Source organism: Phaseolus vulgaris, chromosome 7 (genome assembly GCF_051622355.1).
Source record: "Phaseolus vulgaris cultivar YP4 chromosome 7, ASM5162235v1, whole genome shotgun sequence".
Classification (NCBI taxonomy): Eukaryota; Viridiplantae; Streptophyta; class Magnoliopsida; order Fabales; family Fabaceae; genus Phaseolus; species Phaseolus vulgaris.
In genome coordinates this window covers 4,326,432-4,346,564 of record NC_143504.1, presented here as the reverse complement: position 1 = coordinate 4,346,564, position 20,133 = coordinate 4,326,432, and the positions used below count along the sequence as shown (strand labels likewise).

Genomic DNA, 20,133 nt, shown 5'->3' with positions numbered 1-20,133 from the left:
AAAAATAAATAAATCCCCATATTTAAATACATATAATTAATATATGAAGGTTTAGAAAGTTTAATTTTAAAGAATTAATTTTAACAATAAGATTACTTTAATAATATATATATATATATATATATATATATATTAGTTATAAAAAAAAATAAAAATTCAGACACGTTATGAAGTAGGTCGTTGTGTCAATCCGCCACTAATTTAAGGGGATGAGTTTTATACCTTTAATTCATCAACATGTAATAACATCTTCTGTCTATTATTTTTTAATTAAAAATAAAAATAATTTAAAATTTTAATAATTTATTTAATATTTGAAAGATACTAAAAATTAAATAATTAATATTTATAAATTAAATTTTAATTATTAATTATAATAAAATCATTTTCAATATATTTATTTAATTATTAATTAGATATATTGATTAATTAATTAAAGACTTAAAAATATTTATAAATAAAGTATACTTTTAACATATATAATTTTTAAATAAAAATAATAAATTTATACAATTAAAAGAATTAATACGGTAACTCCTATGACGAGATGGACCCAAACTTTCAATCCCTCTTTAGTGAGTGAATGAATGATGAACTGAATTAAAACGGGACACCTAAAATAGTGTTTGGATTTTTTTATTAATATTTATTAAAATAGACCGTGTAATTTTTTATAATTTTAAAATTAAAATAACTGAACAAGCAATTAAAGTATTTTTAAAATAACTTTGAAATATATAAAGTGAAATATTAGAGAAATTAATTAAAGGAACCTAAATAACACAGATGCTCTGGTTTTCTGGTAGATTTTGTGGATAAAATTTATCTTTTTCCTTTGTTTTTCCTCGTTTTCCATCTGTTCAAACGGCTGACTTTTCATCTTTCTTTCTTTCATATTTAAGACACTTTAAGACACGTGTCATTTTCCTTCACCCACCAACACCAAATAACAATATTCGTTTTAAGACACTATAAATATCTTTAATAAATAAATACAATTTTATTAAAATTATTATTCACATCAAATTTTTTTTATCTGGACTGGACATACCTACTTGCATACTTACTTGGAGTTTATATTTAAAATGATTTCTTCATCTTAGTTCATCTATTAAGGCAAAAAAAAATTTGTTTGTTATTTTCTTTCTCATAATAATTTAACAAAAAATAGGTTCATAAAAATATAAAATTATCAAAACTTGTAATGGATATGAGTCCACGTAACTCCCTATCGATCCGAGGAAGAAACATCACAGAAACGAAGGTGGACCAGGCCGTAGTTCTTGACGAGTACAGGGAAATACTACACTTTTCATATGGCAGAATAATGAACACAGACCCATTCTTTCTCACAACTCACTTCAAATGAGAGACACTTTTAGTTTTTTTAATCATAAATTTTTTTATTACTCATTTCTAGTAGAATTACGCTGTTAAATAACTATTTTATATTTTATATTTAAAATTATTTCAATAAATTATTTTTTAATTACATTTTTATGGTTTTTCTATAATTTTTTAGTTGTATATATGAATATTATTCTTATAAAACAATTTTATTTAAATACGTGGAACTCACCGTTTATGAAACAATTTTATTTAAGATCAGGAAAATAAGTGTAATTTTCTAAAATTAAAGAGTGTAAAATCAAATTAATATTTAATGGGTATAATATTGTTGATGGCTTAAGATGTTTGTATAATTTCGTTGTTACGACTTACTCCCTCTGTTTTTTGAAGTGTAGTTTTAATGATATTTTTAGGAGACCTAAGAAAACTAATATATTTTATTTTAAATTAATACATTGTTTATAAGAAAAAAAAAATTATTCTTATTTTTTACATTATAATGCATTTATGTAATTTAAGTACAAAAATAAGGATATAAATGAAAAAAAATAATTAATGTAGTTCAAACGTACACTCTTCTAATTAATCAATTGTTGAAATTTCATGGAAAGTGTTGCATCTGACTAAATGGAAGGGAAAGTGAAATTGAAAACGTCAATGATAGTTGAAGCAACTATGAAAGTTCGATTGAGCTAATCACTAAGCTTATTCTATCTAAAAGAGACTCCTGTTATCCCATTTTTTCCTTACTTCTTATTCCTCACATCACAAAACAATCAACATGCCTCTGCTTTTGCCAAGGCTGCTTTTCTTTCTCTGTTGTCTTCCGATAACAATTTTTATATCTCAAGTTAGTGCAGCTAACAATGAACAAAAGTTCCACTTCTTCTGTGATGATACCAACTATCAAGGAACCTACACCACCGACAGCACCTACCACACCAACCTCAACACCCTTTTGTCCACTCTCATTTCCAATACAGAAATCCATTACGGTTTCTACAATTTCACAAACGGTGAAAGCACTGATAAAGTGTACGCCATTGGGCTGTGTAGAGGAGACATCAAAGCAGATGAATGTCGCAGATGCCTTAACGATTCCAGGGCCAATCTCACTAAACTTTGTCCAAACCAAAAGGAAGTTATTGGTTGGTACGAGGATGAGAAGTGCATGTTGCGCTACTCACCCCGCTCAATATTCGGCCTTATGGAAGATGGAAAACCTACGTATTATGCTGACAGCCAGAAGATTGCAACGAACTTGGATGAGTTCAATAAAGATGTGAACGAGTTGCTGCTTGACCTAAGCCGCAGAGCTGCATCAGGTGACTCTTGTGTTAAGTATGCTGCAAATAGTACACTGGGTTCTGAGGTCATATATGGTCTAGTTCAGTGCACACCGGACTTGGATGAGTCAGAGTGCTTGGATTGTTTGAAACGGTCCATTGATCGTATACCAATAGATTGTTGCAAAAACATGACAGGTGGTAGGGTTGTAAGACCCAGTTGTAATATGAGGTTCGAAACCTCGCATGAGTTCTATGGAGATCCAGCATTTGTACCACCAGGTCCCCCTCCACCTCCACCTCCAGGTACTACTCCTTATACTATCTTAATTAATTCAATTGCTCCTGCTCAACAAAATTTATCCATCTACAGTTTTTACTTGTGTTACACAATTTAAACATTTTCTTCTTCCACCTATACGGTAGTATAGTTTCGTAAAATGTGGTTTTCGCCTGCTTCTAACATTTATATCTATACTACTACTTTGGTAAAAAGGGGTTTTCGGGTGATTTTTCTAAAATTTTATACTTAAATTATAATATTAAAGAAATAAAGAGAAATATTCTTTATATATTAATTACAAGTTTTTGGAACTTATGTGATGTTACAAAAATAATTAAATAATATGTATTAAATATATATTTTTATTTTTTTTGTTTTTGGTAACTAAATCAGTTTTATAAATAAAGTTTTATTTTGATGTAGGAGTATGTTTGATTACTTCAATAACTGCAAAAGTAAAGATACACTAAAGAAAATCATGAAATAGAAACTAATTTTTAGAGACGTAAATAATTAATTGTAATTGTAACTAAATTAGAGACCATTTTAGAAACTACTTAATAGAAACTAATTTAGAAACCAATTTTCTTTTTAGTTTCTAAAATGGTCTCTAATTTAATTACTATTGCAATTAATTATTTAGTCTCTAAAAATTTAGTGATATTACATAGAATGTGAATATGAAATAGTAAAAAAGAATTAAAATTTAAAATAATATATTGGTGTAGTTCACTTGTTAAGTATGTGAAACCATATTAAAAGTAGTCTGACACATCTTAAAATATATATAATATGTGTAACAATTTTGAATATATAGTATGATCACTTCCTATTATTAAATAAACACGCGAAAGATATTGAATTACAGAAACTATGTTAAGAAAAATATTTATTCAACGAAGAAAACTTTTATGTGGCGTATTATATTATGTAGACTTTTTTGTTTTGTTTTCCATTCATATGACAGAAAAAAAATAAAAAATAAATGTTACATCTGTATTTGATGATAAATGTCAGTCACATGTTTTACAAATTAGATATCGAAATATGATTGTTCATGCTATAAAGAAACAGTAAATGTTACATCTGTGTATTTCATGAAACCAAACATCTGTATAAGAAACAATAAATGTTTCCAGTTTTCTTAATATTTAAAAGTTAGTTTTTTCTTTCGGAATTAGGATCTAAAGTAACGAGTTTTAACAAACCGTGTTTAGATGGCCTTAATAATTAGTTATTGGACTTGTTGATGTTTTATGGTCTTAATATGTGCAATGTCCCCTGAGGATTCTGATTTGTGCAGAAAACTGGAAGAAAATTATCATCGCCATAGCAACAGCTGTGGCAGTTGTTTCCGTGGTGGTTATTTTTATCTACATTCGTGTAAAAGCGAGGAAGTCGTGGACGAAGTTTGAAAGTAAGTGTTAAGTACGGGTTTACCGTGACATGTTTTCTATTTAATGGTGCTATATTATTGCAACGATTTAAGTAGAGTACAACTCATCCTAACATCATAACTTTGATCTTAGTATTTTTTTTTTATAGATACGTAATGTTTGATAAAGAGTAATTCCTTCCATTAAATAGTGTGAGACAAAGAGCCCAGTTTGCAAAAAAAAAAATCAATAACTAATTCAAAACATGTTTTACTCAATTGCTGCAAGTAATAGTCAACCACAGAGGAAGTAGTAACCATTAAAAATCATATCAAGTAACATTAGTTTAATTTTAGACCGCATTTGTAAGTTCACATGGGAGAAAACTTATTTTAATATTGCTCTAGCATCTCATATGAAAAACTTACTATTTCAAAACCGTTCCCTGTGTGAAGCTAAAATAGAAGAACTATATGATGATGATGATGGAATTGACGCTTCTGAGTCATTGCAAATCAGATTTAGTATCATACGAGAGGCTACAGATGACTTTTCTGATTCTAATAAACTCGGACAGGGTGGATTTGGGGCTGTTTACAGAGTAAGATAATTGTTGACCATAACTTGTTCAAAATATGGTATACATACACCACTTGCAGAGAACTTACCATTCCATATATGTTTTCAGGGTACGCTTCCCGATGGAGAAGAGATTGGCGTCAAAAGGTTGTCAGCTAATTCTAGACAAGGAGATACAGAATTCAAGAATGAGGTTCTTTTATTGGCCAAACTTCAGCACCGAAATTTAGTTAGACTACTTGGTTTCTGTATGGAAGGAAGAGAAAAGCTACTTGTCTACGAATTTGTTCCAAATAAAAGCCTTGATTACTTCATATTTGGTAGGTTTAGTTTGAATGTCTGCTTAATTGGACCATACCTCTGCTATTTCAGCATGGCTTGACACTTAGCTTAATTACGTAGTCCTAAGATTCATGTATGCCTTGTTTGTGTATATGCAGATAAAACCAAGAAAGCACAATTAGATTGGTATACACGCTTCAAAATCATTTCAGGTACTGCTCGAGGTATTCTCTACCTCCATCAAGATTCTAGATTGCGCATTATCCATCGTGATCTCAAAGCAGGTAACATTCTCTTAGACGAAGGGATGAACCCTAAGATAGCAGATTTTGGCTTGGCAAGGTTATTTGTTGTGGATCAGACTCATGAAGATACACAGAGAGTTGTTGGGACATTGTAAGTACTCAAACTTTGCTTACTAATGTTTAGGTTTAGCTATTGAAAACTGCGAAATATTCGAAGATGATTGTAAATGGTTTTGTTTAACTAAGTTTGTTCATATTCCACTATGATACAGTGGATATATGGCACCTGAGTATGCATTGCATGGACAGTTTTCAGAGAAGTCAGATGTTTTTAGTTTTGGTGTACTTGTTCTTGAGATTGTAAGTGGCCAGAAAGTCACTAGCATTCAACATGGAGAGGAAACGGGCGATCTACGCCATATTGTAAGTGAGAATTTTGTTTCCATTTATGTTTTTCGGCGTTGGAAGTGTGAAATTAAAGAAGCTAAAGTAGGTGTAAAAATTGATGCATGCAGGCATGGCGAAGTTGGAGGGAAGGAAGAGCTACAGATATTGTAGATCAGACATTAAACGATGGTTCGGAAAGTGAAATAATGAGATGCATCCATATTGGGTTACTGTGCGTTCAAGATAATGTAGCTGCGAGACCCACCATGGCTTCCGTTGTATCCATGTTGAATAGCCCTTCTTTGAGTCTGCAAGTACCTATGGCACCTGCGTTTTATGGGAATGCTATGTCTGGAATCTTTGAAGACATGCAGTTACGGGAGATTAATTCAGGGACAACAAGATCAAACGAATCCACCAATAGAAAAGATCAAGATTCGCTCAGTGAAGCTTCAATTACCGAGCCATATCCTCGCTAGATTTTCCTCACCCCTTTAGTTTATATCTTGACATTAAAAAGAATCTCAAATCAATGTTACTATTTACAACATTTGTTTAATTGGTTATACATGTTCGTTGCTTGTTGTTAAGCTGCTGTTTAATGTTCTTTTTCTAAGTTTGGAAGGAGAAATGTTATTGAATGCATGTTTTAAATATTAATTATAGAATTTGTAAAATTAAATTAAAGTAAACACTTCCCTCTACCATCTTATCATTGAAGGAGCCTTTTATATAAATGTTCAAATTTATGTGAGATTGTAATGATGTTGAAAATTTACTAGTACATAAATGATAAAATTACTAATTTTAAATAAATTTCTTTAAATTTACAATTTTGAAATAAGTTTTCAAATAAATAATTGAGGGATGATGAAAAATATGAGAGGAGCAGTAGTCCACTACACTATGAAAAAGGACCACAGTTTCCATAGGAAGATGTGAAGTAAGGAATGGAAGACTAAGACCTTTTAACAAGTCAATGCATTATTTCACGAATTTTAGAGTCTATTATTTCAAGAAAATGTAGCTGCAAGACCCACCATGGAATTGAACCTTTCTTTGGTTAATAGCCATTCTATCACTCTCCAAGTGCCTCTGGAACCTACATTTTCTACGGATTGACCTCTAGATCTTGAAGACATGCAATTAATGGACTGTAATTCAAGGATGATCAAGTGCACAAACAACTAGATCATCTGAAGAATAGATCGATAAGACTTCAGTTACTGACCCATACCTTTGCTAGATTTTCACAATAAATAAAGTCAAATCTTCAACCAAAGAGCAGGGTAGCGGAACACGTGGAAGTTGTTCTTTCCTAGTCTTGTATAGACACACTAAACGTTCCTTTGTTCAAAGTGAGAGAGAAACTTGCAATGTGTGACCCTCAGTTTGTTATAATTATAAAACGTATGTTGTGGGAGTTCTGCTAGTAGCTATGCTTGGCTTTTATTCTGTGTCCGCTGAATTCATCGGGACAAAAAAATTCCCAGAATCTCCATTTTCAACAGGATGATATTCTGCAACTAAGTAAAGTTTTCAACAGATGGACAAAAAAGTTTCAACTAAATCACTGACAAAACTTATTTTTAATACTGCTATTTCCTACAATATTTGTTTTTTTTTTATCACAGCTCGTGTGGTGACATGTGCTTTGTCTATTCTGTTTTTTTTTTCAGCAAATTTGCCTATTCTGTATTATCTTCTTTTCTATTCGCTGAGAGGAAGAAAAATTAAAAAGGACGGTAACTTAAACAATGTACGTACGCAATAATTTAAAAATAGAGAACTGTACAATGAAGACATGCAAGCAAGCATTGTCCCTTTACCAGTTGCCCCGCCCGTAGAGGCCGTAGATACATTTCGAAGAATGAAAATTTTTCCCACAGCATCATCTCAAGCGTGTGTATGGGCTGCTATGTTATATTCCAATTCAGCACAAGTCAAACACACCAGATGTATGAATATAACATGACTGGTCGAAATAATTTCAGTAAATTGTTTTAACACGAGACTCTACTCCTCAAAAACCCGTCAGGCTCATGAGAGCTCAACTATCCTCGAACGTTTTTTGGATTGCCCAGTTCCCTTTTGTTTTTCCTGAATATTATCCTCACCAGAAATAGATTCTTTAATTACTGACCCATTTCCATTTTCACCATTGATTCCATCCTTACAGTAATTATCACTGCTTTCATTTTCATCATCCTCACTGTCATCATCAGCACCACTATCCTCGGAATCTGTTTCACTACCATCAACAGCCAATGGAATCACAGGCTGACAAGTGGAAATTGCAGATTCAGCAGCAGCCACTGCCTCCGGTGTTTTAAGATCAGCGACACCAAGCATCAAATCCTGCAAGAATTGAAAATGAAAGAAAAAATAATAATTTCATTCACTATTTGCAAATCAGTAATATATAAACAGCTAGATATACAAAGATAGAAAATAGAGCGACTGACACTGACCATTTCAATAACTTCGGATTCATTTCCAGTTAGCTCTTCAATATCATAATTCTCTGGATTGTCCTACAGATAATAATATATTTATAAATGTGTGTCTATGTATATATTTAGAGCTATGAAATACAGAAAAAAAGTAGAGAGACAAAACAGTTGAAAAGTAGTGAAAAAAATGGATTCGATCAGAAACCCAGATTTAACCTTTGCATCAAGTTCCAGCCGCTTATTTGCTTCTGACATTACTCCCAGGAAGTCTTTAACCTTCCCTAAAACTGCATCACCAAACAAAATTTCAAACTTCGTCTTCTTAAGAGTTGTGCTACATTCTGAAAGTAACTAGACCAATGCTTATAAGCAAAATATAAATGGGCAGTGTAATTAATATAAACCCAATTGAAGAGTGGAATCTTATTCAGGTAAAAGGCAACATTATCTTTTTTTCTGTCTGTCACCTTCCTTCAAAACAAAAGTTTACCAATTAAGTGATGAAAATTTCTCGAGAGACCAATAATATACAAAATAGTTGTAAGACAATTACAAAAACCCACATGAACAGACAGAAAAAAACCCAACTGAGACCATCATTCACAGACCAAGAGACTGAAAATGTTTCACATTAGCCTGTATAAGGTGTTCTATTTCTCTAATCTTAGCCACCTCTTAACTTGGCTCTCACTAACATAAGCCTTGGAATCCTTGCAATTGGCCTCCTGTTATCGTACCCAACAAGAAGACCACTTAAAGAGCATCAAACCCGTAGCATCCGACTTGAAGGCTCAAATCTTGACTTAAGCTACATGTAGCATCCACGGAGGTACATGATCATTACATTGAGCTAGTCCGGAACAAAAAATGAAATCCAATAGTTTAAGGGCAACTCTAGAAAAATTATACAAATCGTTGACAAATATAATACTAGTAATTAAATCTATTGATTCTGAAGCAGTTGAAAGGGTATCGTAATGGTAGACACTAGGCATAGAGAGGTATCTCAGTCATCAGTTAACCTACTAAAATTACGGAGAAGAAACATAAGCAGATTAAAGAACTAGCATCCATAACCAACTTTAACTTTGGAGGGATTAACCAATATATAAGCCATGCCTTGATAAAAACATGTAAAATTGAAAGACTTGGGATGAATTTGAAACAGTACGTTGGCTTGGGGGAAGTGGAGCAGTGAGGGGCGTGCCATGAGAGGGCAATGTCCTAGTTTGAGTGTCTGCTTCTCTTTTATTGCCACTTAGAAGAAGAGCAGATTCTGCACAAACAAAGACAACTTCATGATGAGTTCCCAAGAAAAAGGAAAACAAGAAAACAAATTCCATTGAAGAAAGACACAGACCTAAGGAAGAAAGGGGCGTGCCCTTATGCTCCAACTGCAGAAGCTCTTTGCTTCTTCTCTCTGCCATGTCTTGTGGTCACCCTTCTCAATGCTCCTCACGGTTACGGACAGCGTTGAAGGAAGCGAGCCAATGTAGACGTTGTATCAGGAACTGCACACTTAGGTTAGGCGAAATATAATTAGTTGGAAAAGAAATGGCATAACGACATATATTTCTCCTCTGGAACTTTGTTGTGGGCTTGGATGTCCAATTAGGGCCAATTGTTTAATTGGGCTCTATCTTGGGCCTGGCCTTGAGCTGTTTCTGCGTGGCACAAATAACTATAGGCAATGGTTATTGACACATTCTATATTTACTAATATATTTTTATTGAATTTAAATATGATTTTACTCTTTAACTTTTTAATATTATTTTTTTAAAATTAAAAATAACTAGTTTTGATCTTTTACAACAAGTAAAGGTTTTATATAATGTTAACATCTGACATATAAAAATAATAATTTGAAATTTTAAAAAGATGAAATAAAATCAAAATTTTCATATTATAAAAACGACAAACAACTTTTTCAAATTTTATAAAGAAAAAGTATAAAAATTAAAATCAAAATTTAGAGGTTCGTCCTGTGGGTGATTAACTCGTTCAGAGATATGCCCACGATTAAAATATATCTTTTTAAATTATTGGGGGTTAAAGCTTGGGTTTTTCACAATGTTTTTTTGTTTGTTTTGTTTTAGTATCTTTTTAAAACTTAAATATATTTATTATTATTATTACTAGTATATTTTATTAACTCAATTCCTTTAATATTAATATAAGGATTTATATTCAAATCAAATTTAGCTAAAATTATGAATATATTTATCATTTTTAAAGAGAGTTATCAACTCATCTATTTTGCTACTTTTAGTATAAATTGATAAAGCATTTTAAAAATCTTTCAAATTCTTAGTATATAAATTTGTTAAAATTCAAATAATAACATCTTAATTGTAAGTTAATTTAAAATTTTGATAAATCATAATAACATTCTTAATTAGTGTTTTAAACGGTTTTTTGTACAATAGAATAGTCTTTTAAAATCTCATTATCTTATTCACTTTTCTTTAACATAGAAATAAAAATTTGATGTTTCACAATTCTAATATAATCTTTTAAAAACAGTGGAATCCAGATTTTAACAAATTGGCATTAAACTGAAGAGAACGGTAGCAACACATCTGAAGCTAAAAGCGAAAGGAAAAAGAGAAAAAAGAGAGAGCGAAGCAATGATCCTCCTTTGTGATCAGTATTTGGGAAGAGAACATTCCCTTGGAAGATTGTTTTGGAACCTCTGATTGTCTTGGCAGTAATCATAAATCATGTGGTATTTCCTGACCCATTTGAACCATCTTCTTTGTGTGGATGTGAGTGTGCTAGAGCTGTATTGGTTCCACCAATTCGCAGGGGTAGCTGCTCTGCAAAACCTTGGGTTTCCTTTCCACACACAACCATCAATCTTGTAATTTCTGAATGAAGCTATGAAGGGACCCTTCGTCCAATCAATCTTATCTTGCCCACCTCGTGTAGCCCAGCTATCACCATTCCACAGAGAGGCTTTCAGACTCATTGGCTGCCATCTAGGAAATGCTACACCCTTCTCCGCATGGTTTCTATACACTCTTACAGGAATCGTATCCACCATTAACCTGCAAAATCCAAAGTAACCTTTTCGAAACACAGTACTTTTTAAGCTTACATGCTATAGAAACTGATATAAAAAGTTAAACATGTTCAACTTTTTTGCTCAAGTGTATCCTTCACAGAGAGTGAAAGACCAACCTGTAGAGATCAGTTTAATAGAAACAGATATTTCTAAGTACGTATATGACTAACCCTGACCATATCCACCTTCAAAAACTTAGGCATATAAAACTTAATCATGTATGTTAGTGCAGTTATGCATATAAAACTGAAGTAATTTACTGGTGTGACTTCCTCTGCCAACCGAGTATAAAGGATTGAGGAGCAATAGAATTAGGCTATAGAAAGATTTCATTGATTGTAGAAGATGGCATACACAATCTGGTGCATATTCCACAACACCGAGTACGTATGAAAGTCCTTTGTTGGATCAAACCACAGATAAATTCTCTCCTCTCGGTTGTCTGTTCCATCTGCGAAAATATTTGTTTGTAGAATATATGGCTGCCCGGAGACATTGCCAAGAAACTCAAAGTCTATCTCATCTCGATTAGGTTGGTCAGAGGTAAGCTGTAATAGTTTATTGACAAACTTAAATTAGTATAGTTTTATGATTCAGATTAGCAATAAGAAAAAAAAAGGGTAAAGGGTTGCTTACATAATAGGCCAGGACAGTGCCTGCAGAATCACCTGGCACTAGTTTGATTTGCATGTCAATTTGCCCAAATAAAAACATCTGGTTTGAAGCAAAACCAGCTCCTGCAACAATAATTAACCCGAATTCATAACTAAGAAAGGATATTTGGTTTTGATATTGCAGCTAGTTAAATGAAACTTTATAGTTAGTACCAGATTCTTGGTCCAGTTTCAAGCTCCTTGTCTGTCCATCAGCAGATGTGTTCACATGGGTGGGAGACCATATCACAAAGAAGTCCTTATTGAAGTCTCCTGTTGAAACAACAGATGCAACTGAATCTTGAAACAGACTGGAGGAAACAAACCCGATGAAGAAGATAAGTGCTGTGTGGAAGTTTTTCATGGTTCCTGTGAATGCATATGGCTGAGGGCTCTAACTTGTAAATGATAATTGATGACCCATATGTAGATATTGCATGGGAATGACAATGACAGTTCTGTTAAATTAAGAATATCTTTAGAAGGAAGTAAAGGGAATTTTAGCTGTCGTAATCTTCCTTGACGAGAGTACCTCGATTCGTTAAGTTAAGAGTTCACATTACAACAAACGTTGAGGTAGTGATGACTGCTGTAACCTCCATTTTGAATTTCTCATGTCATTTACGTAAGTTCTTTTTACATGTTTGATAGAATCTCTTCGTTGTTGCCTCAAGTGTTATGAACCAAACATGTTTATTCAGTTGCGTGCTAAAAATCCATATCCAACGGTAAGGAAACTTATTTTGATCGCATTGATGAGAAGAAGGATAATAAAATATGTATCAGTCTTTGGACACACACTTGTGCTTGCTCAGCAGAAAGTTTACGAAATGAGAAGCTGACGACACATTTGCTTTCTTGCCTCCTTAGATTTTCTCCTAAGATAACTTATTTTTAAAGCTTCTATTTTTTCCAAGGGCTTCAAAAGATCTATTCCTTCCCTTCCCTTGCAGGGGACGTTATTGTGTTATTTATACTACAACTCATATCTACATTTTTTATTCCTTGCCTGTTAATAAGCATTCACAAAGAATTTCCTCAAAAAGCAAAAAGTTTATATTCACACAAAAGTAAACTATAGCTTATGTAAAAGTTTATTTAATTTAATTTTTTATATTGTTTAAAATTTTCTTTGGTAGATGTATTTTTTTTATCTTTTAAACTAAATAAAATAACCGTTAAGAAAAAATATTTTTAAATAAATACTACTATTTTGAAATGTTAACCATAAATGGTTTGAGTGAATAAATTAAAACAAAAAGTCTAGAGAAGATAAGGAATTCTTAAAATTTTCATTTGTTTACAATGTTGTCTCCTTAGCAAATCAATTATGTATTTCAATAAGTATTCATTAAAGAAAAGATATAAAACTAAAGTTAAGTTTTTTTTATAGTAAAACTAAAATTAAGTTATGCATATCAGTTTTTTGAAATTAAATGAAAGAATTTATAGAAAGGCGCATAAGTGAACTTAATTTAATTTATTGGAAGAAATTAAATTAGTCCATTAAATTAATGCATATTGGGTGGCAAGCCTTTCAATTTGAGAATGCATTTAAATAATGTAGGATGAAGCTTGGTCATTTGTTTTCTGTATGAAAAATATGAACCACTTACAATTTTTAATTAAATTTTTTTTATCACAATAAAAAAATAAAAAATAAATAAAAAATCACTTGGTCCACAATTTTTAATACAATAATATTACAACTTTCAATATTATTATTTTAATATTTTAATATTATTTTATTTTAAATTTACCTTATATATATATTTTATTTTTTTTAAATATATAAAATTCTAAGGATTTTCAAAATATATATTTACTGAAAGAAAACACGTCGATGAATATTAAAATGTGGGATGCAACTGTCAACCCCACTGTCTATAAATTCTTGAAAATTGTTTGCCTCTTGTTGACAAGAAATAATGTCCTTTTGGGGTTGGTAGGGACGAGAAAAGCTATGTATATTTACATTCTTGCACCAAATTATACTTCAAACTTCACAAGAACAAAATTATTTAATCCTGCAAGTTATTGTCCAAAATAAAAATTGTGCTTCTTCTCTGATAGTTTTCAAATACGAAAATAAATCATGGAAAGCATTTCTGTAATAAACAAATTTAAATGCGACAACCCACCCAAATATCATTCCAATAGTTGAATGCAATAAAAAAACAAAATGCAAGATAATATATATGCAGCAATATAAACTTGTTTATATTTTATAAACCTTGCACCAATAATAAATATATTTTTAGTTTCTGGAAGTATATTTTTTATCTTTAAGAAGGATTCTCAATTTTTCCTACATGTAAAATCCTTTTTCTATTGTTTTAGTCTTTTTAATTTTTAGCTCATGTATTCTAGATATAATTTATTTTAGTTTAATTATTATATAGACTAAAATAAAAAATAAATAAAAAATACTTAAAAAGATAATAAGAATAAAAAAGATAGTTTTAGTGTAAGTGAAAATAATATTAACCTGTGAAAGTAATTCTAGAATAACTAAAGATTTCTTGATGCTGAGTGCTTGCTTGATTTTGTGAAACGTTTACAAATATGTTTAGCTTCTCACTGAACAGATGGAGAAGAGGGCAAATTTATAATTTGTGCATCCAAGAATGAAGAAAAGGACAATGGTTTTTATGGTGAGCCTGGCGAGTGTGGGTTAAGGGTACGGTTAAGACTCGGAAGGAGGTCAAAGGGCAAGGCAAGTTCCTTGTTTTAGATCCCTGTGTTGCTCACTACCACTCATGCTTCTCATGAAACCACTTTGACATCTAAATCCTTAAATCACACCACTTTCGTCTTAGTCTCACCTTCTCAACTCCCTCTCACACACCCTTTCTTTCTGCTTCTGCTTCTGCTTCTGCTTCCTTCTCTGTGCTCATTCAGGTAATTTTTTATCCCTTATCTAATTTTCTTTCCTTTTCCATTCTGGAAGATGGATTCGTGTGCTGAACTCATTTTAGAACGGGAGAGGGCTGAATCTCTATTCAAAATTCAATTTTTTTAAGGAACTTATATCTGTTTGCCCCTTTCACATTTTTTGCTTTGGAATGGTTACAACCCTTGAAGCTTGCTCTTGACGAAAATGGGGTTTTACTGGGAAGGGGAAAAAAAATCTGAGGATGTGCTTATATTCGGATTAATCTGTCTTGAACTTCTCTTGTCTTGAGATTCTCGGTGATTGTTGAGTGTGGGATATTTTTTTTGCTTGTGGGGGGAGGGGGGTTTTGTGGATTTCGTGTGGTTTCTTATCTATGCCTTCTTTGCATTTTGTTCCTTTGGGTGATTGTTTTCCTGAAACCCCATGGTACTGGTTTTTCTCTTGTCTTGCAAATTATTGATTTTTTTTTTGTGGTGGAAGTGCATAGCATAATACTGAAATTAACTATTACGCTATAGAGTTGATTTACCTAGTAACATAATTGAGGATGTCACTTGCCGTGGAAGTTGAGAATGAAAATTCGACCCTATTAATGTGTAGTTTAAAATGGTTTTGCTGAACATGGTTTTCTGGAATTGGAAAATCTCTTGGGGAAAAGTACCTTAATTGGAATGTGTCTCAGAGGCATGGGTACTCCTAAAACCATGCTGTATCCGAACCAGGTTTATACACATATCCTACTCATTGGGTACTAATAGCTACGCATCAGAAATATTTTACAAAAAGAATGGATACTTGGACCTGTACCCAAGTCATTCAAATAAAAGAGAATATCTTGGCCAATTTGATTCCTTGCAGGCTAGATGGAACTTGAAACCAAAAGAATGGTGGGTCATGTATAGTGTTGCAATTTCTAGGCTTCAATAAATTGCATTGAAACTCTTTTACAGTCATCACTGTCTTCTTGTTGAGAGGAACTAAAACATATCCATTTATTCATTCTATGAAAAGAAATAGGTTTAATCCGAAAGGAACTAAAGATTTAGTTTTTCTATATAGAAATATTTGTCTCCCCCAATAAAAGAGTAATAATCATAAAGAGGGTAAAAACTAAATATGGGAAATTGATGGAGATGAATGAGATCCACACACTTGAAGGTGCTGAAGCTTTTGGCATATACTAGTCTTTCTGGTGATGAACTAGATTTGAAAGAATGTTTTTTCAAAGATGTTGGAGAAGAAAATGATGAGATTAACACTGCTAAAGTGTGATATCATAGTTATGTTTAGGTCTTGTATCTTTTTTAAAAATTACATTTTTTTAGTTTTTTATTATGAGATATGTTTTGGTCGTCTTGATTTCATGTTATATTGTAAATTATGTTTTTTCATGTTTTTACTATTTATAGAATGTGATCATATTTATAATTAGTTATATTCTTTATATATGTGTGTGTGTGTGTGTGTGTATATATATATATATATATATATATATATATATATATATATATTAATGGACCGTACCCCAATTTGTTTGAAAATGTCATATTAGGTGCTGGTATCGCACCCGGATCCATGCAACATAGGAATGTGTTAGATCTGCATTTTTAGAAAATTTCTTTTGGTATAATCTGCCTTTTGTGAGTGAACCATAATTGTTTACAGCTTTTTCTCCACAGTTGTACCAACAGAAAAAATGTTTTGAAATGGAGCAAAATTTGTGTTTTCCCTTTAATTCCTTTTTCTTTCTACATTTCTTTGTTGGGTCAATGAAGGCTCTGAAGTGTTTGATAGATACAAACACTTGGGATACTTTAAGCTTATTATATGTGTTTCCTTTGTAATTATATCTTTACTATAATGAGCATAGCTTACACTGATCCTTAATATTGCTTTTCCTGTCCAAAGCAGATTGCCTGTCCTTGCCATTTTGGAGAAGACAAATCAGGGGTTTCCAAATAAGTTAAACATGATAAAACGATTTCCAACTAGGAATCATAGGTCCAAAGGCATCAAGGTAAAACATGTTCTGCAAATTCTCCTGTTGCTTGGCGTTTGCTTCTGGTTGATCTACCAGGTTAAGCACAATCATGATAAGAAGAAGGAATTTGACAAGAAGGATACAAAACTTTCTGTCAGTACCCAGGGAGATCCGATCCTGAAACTTGGTAGAAGAGACCTTCTTCCAGGTAAGCATGACGAAAGTCAGAATGAAAAACATGAGGAAGATGAGGAAGATGAACATGTTGAAGAGGATGAAGAAAATAAACATGACCACGAAGAACAGGAAGATGGAAGCAAGCATGAAACTGAAGAACACAATGATAACAATCATGAAGGCGAAGAACACGGGGAAGAAAAAAATAAACATGGAGCAGAAGAGCAGGAGGAGGACGAAAACAAAAATGAAGATGTTGAAGATGAAGGAAGAGGGGTAGGAGATGATGAGATTGATGAAAATGATCAAGAGAAATCAGAGGTGGATACTACTGATCGTGAAGATGAATTCTTGGACGAAGAGAAAGAGAAAGAGAAAGAAGAGTCTGATGAGAAGGAGAACGGAAATGGGGATGAGGAAAAAGGGGGTTTAGTTGAAAACCACAACAATCATGAGGCGCGGGAGGAAAATTACAAGGGGGATGATGCTTCTAGTGCTGTGGCTCATGATACTCATGCAACTAGCACTGAAATTGAGACAGTTAGCTTGGAAAACTCTGATGTAAACTCAGAAATGAATATCACAAAATCTGAAAACGAGACAACTTACTCAGATGAAAATATCAGGAATCAAAATGATTCAGATTTGAGGGCTTCAGAAGGTGATGTAATAGATGGGATTTCTTCAAATGAAACTTCTGTTAAAGTGACTGAAAATAATACTTTGTCCTACCCTGTGGATGATAGCTCGTATCTAAACAAAACAACCTCAACAAACTCTGACAGCCACTTGGAATCAAGCAGTAATCTGACAGTAGTGACCACAGGAGTGAACAATAACTTTACTGGAACTGGTAATAACAGTACGATTTCATCTGAACAAAATAAAACAGTGATACTAGTTGAATCTGACCAAGCTCAGAGCACCACGAACAACACAACAAACACTGAAGATGTCAAAATTGTGCAAACAGAGGGATTAGAGCAGAGTGGCAGTGGAAATTCTGAAGAAAAGCTGCATAATACTGATTCTGCTGACTCTGTTAAAACTGCAAATGGAGATGCAGCTGCAGGAGAATCATCTAATCTAGCAGCTTCAAATGCAACTGAGAACCCTTACAGAAATGAGAGGTCTGAATCTGATAGTTCTGAAAGTGACAAGTCCAAAGGCAACAATGAAACGAGTGAAACTCAGAATGCTGATGCCATGAAGGATGAAACGTCCGAAGGAAACACTCAAACAGGTGAAACTGATGAAACATCAGACTCTTCCTCTGCCAATGAAACTTTGGATCCAGCTGAAATAGATCCCATCGATTCTTCTGATTCTTCTGATAATCGTATCCATGAGGATGCGGCCAAAGCTCAAACTGATCTTGATACATTGCCAGATATCAGAAATGAAGTAGATGACAGTGATGAAACTGCCGCAGAGTGAAGTGGAAAGAAGGTCATAGGGTTCTTGAAAAGAACTCTTTCAGTTTTTCTTCTGACCCAGTTGTTAGAACCTGTTTGCTTGACACAAAATTGTGTCAAGACAAGAACTTTTAAGACGCAAACACAGTTTAGAGGATATTTTTTATGATTGTATCAAGGTCTGGGTGTGTGTAATTTATTGCTACATTCCACTGTACTACTTTTGTTCCACTTATTTTTGCGCCATTTTCTCGTTCTTTCTATTCTTTCCCTAGGCCATTTTTTTATTACATTAGTTCTCACTGGATAAACTTTTATACGAGTTACTAATAGAAGAAAAAAATAAAATATAAGTCGATTTTAACTTCCGCATTACTGCATGTTTTTACTGTTTATGGCTTTAACTCAACGTTTATTTTTTGAAGGAATGAATAAATATTCTCTTTATAACATGATATTACCAACACTTCCACCAATAAGCTCTCTAATCTCAACCAAACATTATCCATAATGAAAAAGGTTGAAATGAACTAGATCTCACATTATTTTTATTTTTATTTTTCAATTTTCTTTTTTTTTTTTTTTAATTCATTTGATGAAATCCTCGTGATTCATTTCCCCCTGTCCTTTTAATATGTGTAAAGTGTGAAGCACAATATGTGAGATATCCTTTTAATACAACTTTTCGTGAGATGGAGTAATATTGTATCACCTAATGTAGAGCTTGTGGTCTATCAAAGTTTGGTGCCAACTACTAGTAGTAATGTCGAATGTTTGATTTCAACAATTTATTGTTGTAATAAAGTTTATATTAAGAACATCGTAATTATGTACGAAACTTATATGAGTGTTTTTCTACTTCAAATAAATTTCCCCATGTTATATTATATGAGATTTTATTTTACCAGTTTTTGGTTCAATAACAAAGTCTTGTATCTATTTTTGTAACTTTTTGCTCAAAAATCAATTTTGTATTGGTGTTGATATTGAAATATCGTTTTATATTATTAAGACTAAGGTATTGTGTATGAAAATGTGTTCTCAATTTTTAAAGCTATATTGTATCGTATCCACCTATTATAATAAGAGCTTTTTTTACAAAAGTAAATTTTAAATTTTATAAATATATCATATAAAATTGATTCTAATAACCCATTTTTCTACCTCAATTCAGACCATCATGTATTACCAAACCAAACATAGAACAGATTGGTTAATTCAGACCATTATGTACGATTTCTATTATAAATACGATTTATAAAAGTCTCCGCAACCAAACATAACTTCTATATAAATATTTTACAAAACTTTTTTTTCCATTTCAATAGAAGTCTATCTGTACATGACGACAAAATTGCACCATTTCCTTAAAATTTCCCATAAACAACATATCCTACAGACTATGCAGATAAGGTCAGAATCCGACAAACAATAGATACGTTAAGATTTTTTATTATTATAAAAGTCAACAGTTTGACTGCAGACATGATTTGAGTCGTTAATTGGATGAAAACTAATTAACGGGTTAAGTGATGAAGGAAAAAAAACGGCCACCATAAAGTTAAATTAAAATAATATGAAAATTAATACGAATGTTGATGCCTAATATAAAAATAAAATTATGTTAATGTAACATATATATTTAACACAGTAGAAACAGAAAAAAAAAATTAATGAAAAAGAGGATAGAAAGGCGTGAGATGAC

The 20,133-nt window shown here is 32.2% G+C and overlaps 4 protein-coding genes across 5 annotated transcripts; 2 read left to right on the top strand and 2 right to left on the bottom strand.

Moving 5' to 3' along the window:
* The first annotated feature begins 1,970 nt into the window (after positions 1-1,970).
* On the top strand, positions 1,971-6,378 carry LOC137827768 (cysteine-rich receptor-like protein kinase 29). Of its 2 annotated transcripts, none has more exons than XR_016523529.1 (7): positions 1,971-2,942; positions 4,223-4,336; positions 4,815-4,896; positions 4,984-5,194; positions 5,315-5,552; positions 5,674-5,824; positions 5,917-6,378. XR_016523529.1 is itself a non-coding variant. In XM_090305374.1 (7 exons), exons 1-7 carry the CDS (start codon positions 2,132-2,134, stop codon positions 6,265-6,267), a joined length of 2,022 nt encoding a protein of 673 aa, XP_090161500.1. In that variant the 5' UTR covers positions 1,981-2,131; the 3' UTR covers positions 6,268-6,378. The 2 variants fall into 2 exon arrangements, 1 of the variants encoding a protein (XP_090161500.1); XM_090305374.1 differs by having other exon boundaries at positions 1,981-2,942; positions 4,751-4,896.
* A 1,160-nt stretch (positions 6,379-7,538) lies between these two features.
* Positions 7,539-9,793, bottom strand: LOC137828599 (uncharacterized). The gene is made up of 5 exons (XM_068635241.2): positions 9,602-9,793; positions 9,413-9,517; positions 8,458-8,528; positions 8,260-8,322; positions 7,539-8,146 (listed from the first exon to the last, which is right to left on the bottom strand). Exons 1-5 carry the CDS (start codon positions 9,666-9,668, stop codon positions 7,829-7,831), a joined length of 624 nt encoding a protein of 207 aa, XP_068491342.2. The 5' UTR covers positions 9,669-9,793; the 3' UTR covers positions 7,539-7,828.
* Positions 9,794-10,767: 974 nt separating this feature from the next.
* XTH10 (xyloglucan endotransglucosylase/hydrolase 10) lies at positions 10,768-12,377 on the bottom strand. The gene is made up of 4 exons (XM_068634014.2): positions 12,134-12,377; positions 11,943-12,043; positions 11,661-11,854; positions 10,768-11,289 (listed from the first exon to the last, which is right to left on the bottom strand). The coding sequence occupies exons 1-4, from the start codon at positions 12,321-12,323 to the stop codon at positions 10,887-10,889; spliced, it is 888 nt and encodes a 295-aa protein (XP_068490115.2). The 5' UTR covers positions 12,324-12,377; the 3' UTR covers positions 10,768-10,886.
* A 2,072-nt stretch (positions 12,378-14,449) lies between these two features.
* LOC137827724 (uncharacterized) lies at positions 14,450-18,674 on the top strand. Its single transcript, XM_068634013.2, has 2 exons — positions 14,450-14,860; positions 16,767-18,674. Exon 2 carries the CDS (start codon positions 16,825-16,827, stop codon positions 18,448-18,450), a length of 1,626 nt encoding a protein of 541 aa, XP_068490114.2. The 5' UTR covers positions 14,450-14,860; positions 16,767-16,824; the 3' UTR covers positions 18,451-18,674.
* Positions 18,675-20,133: the final 1,459 nt, after the last annotated feature.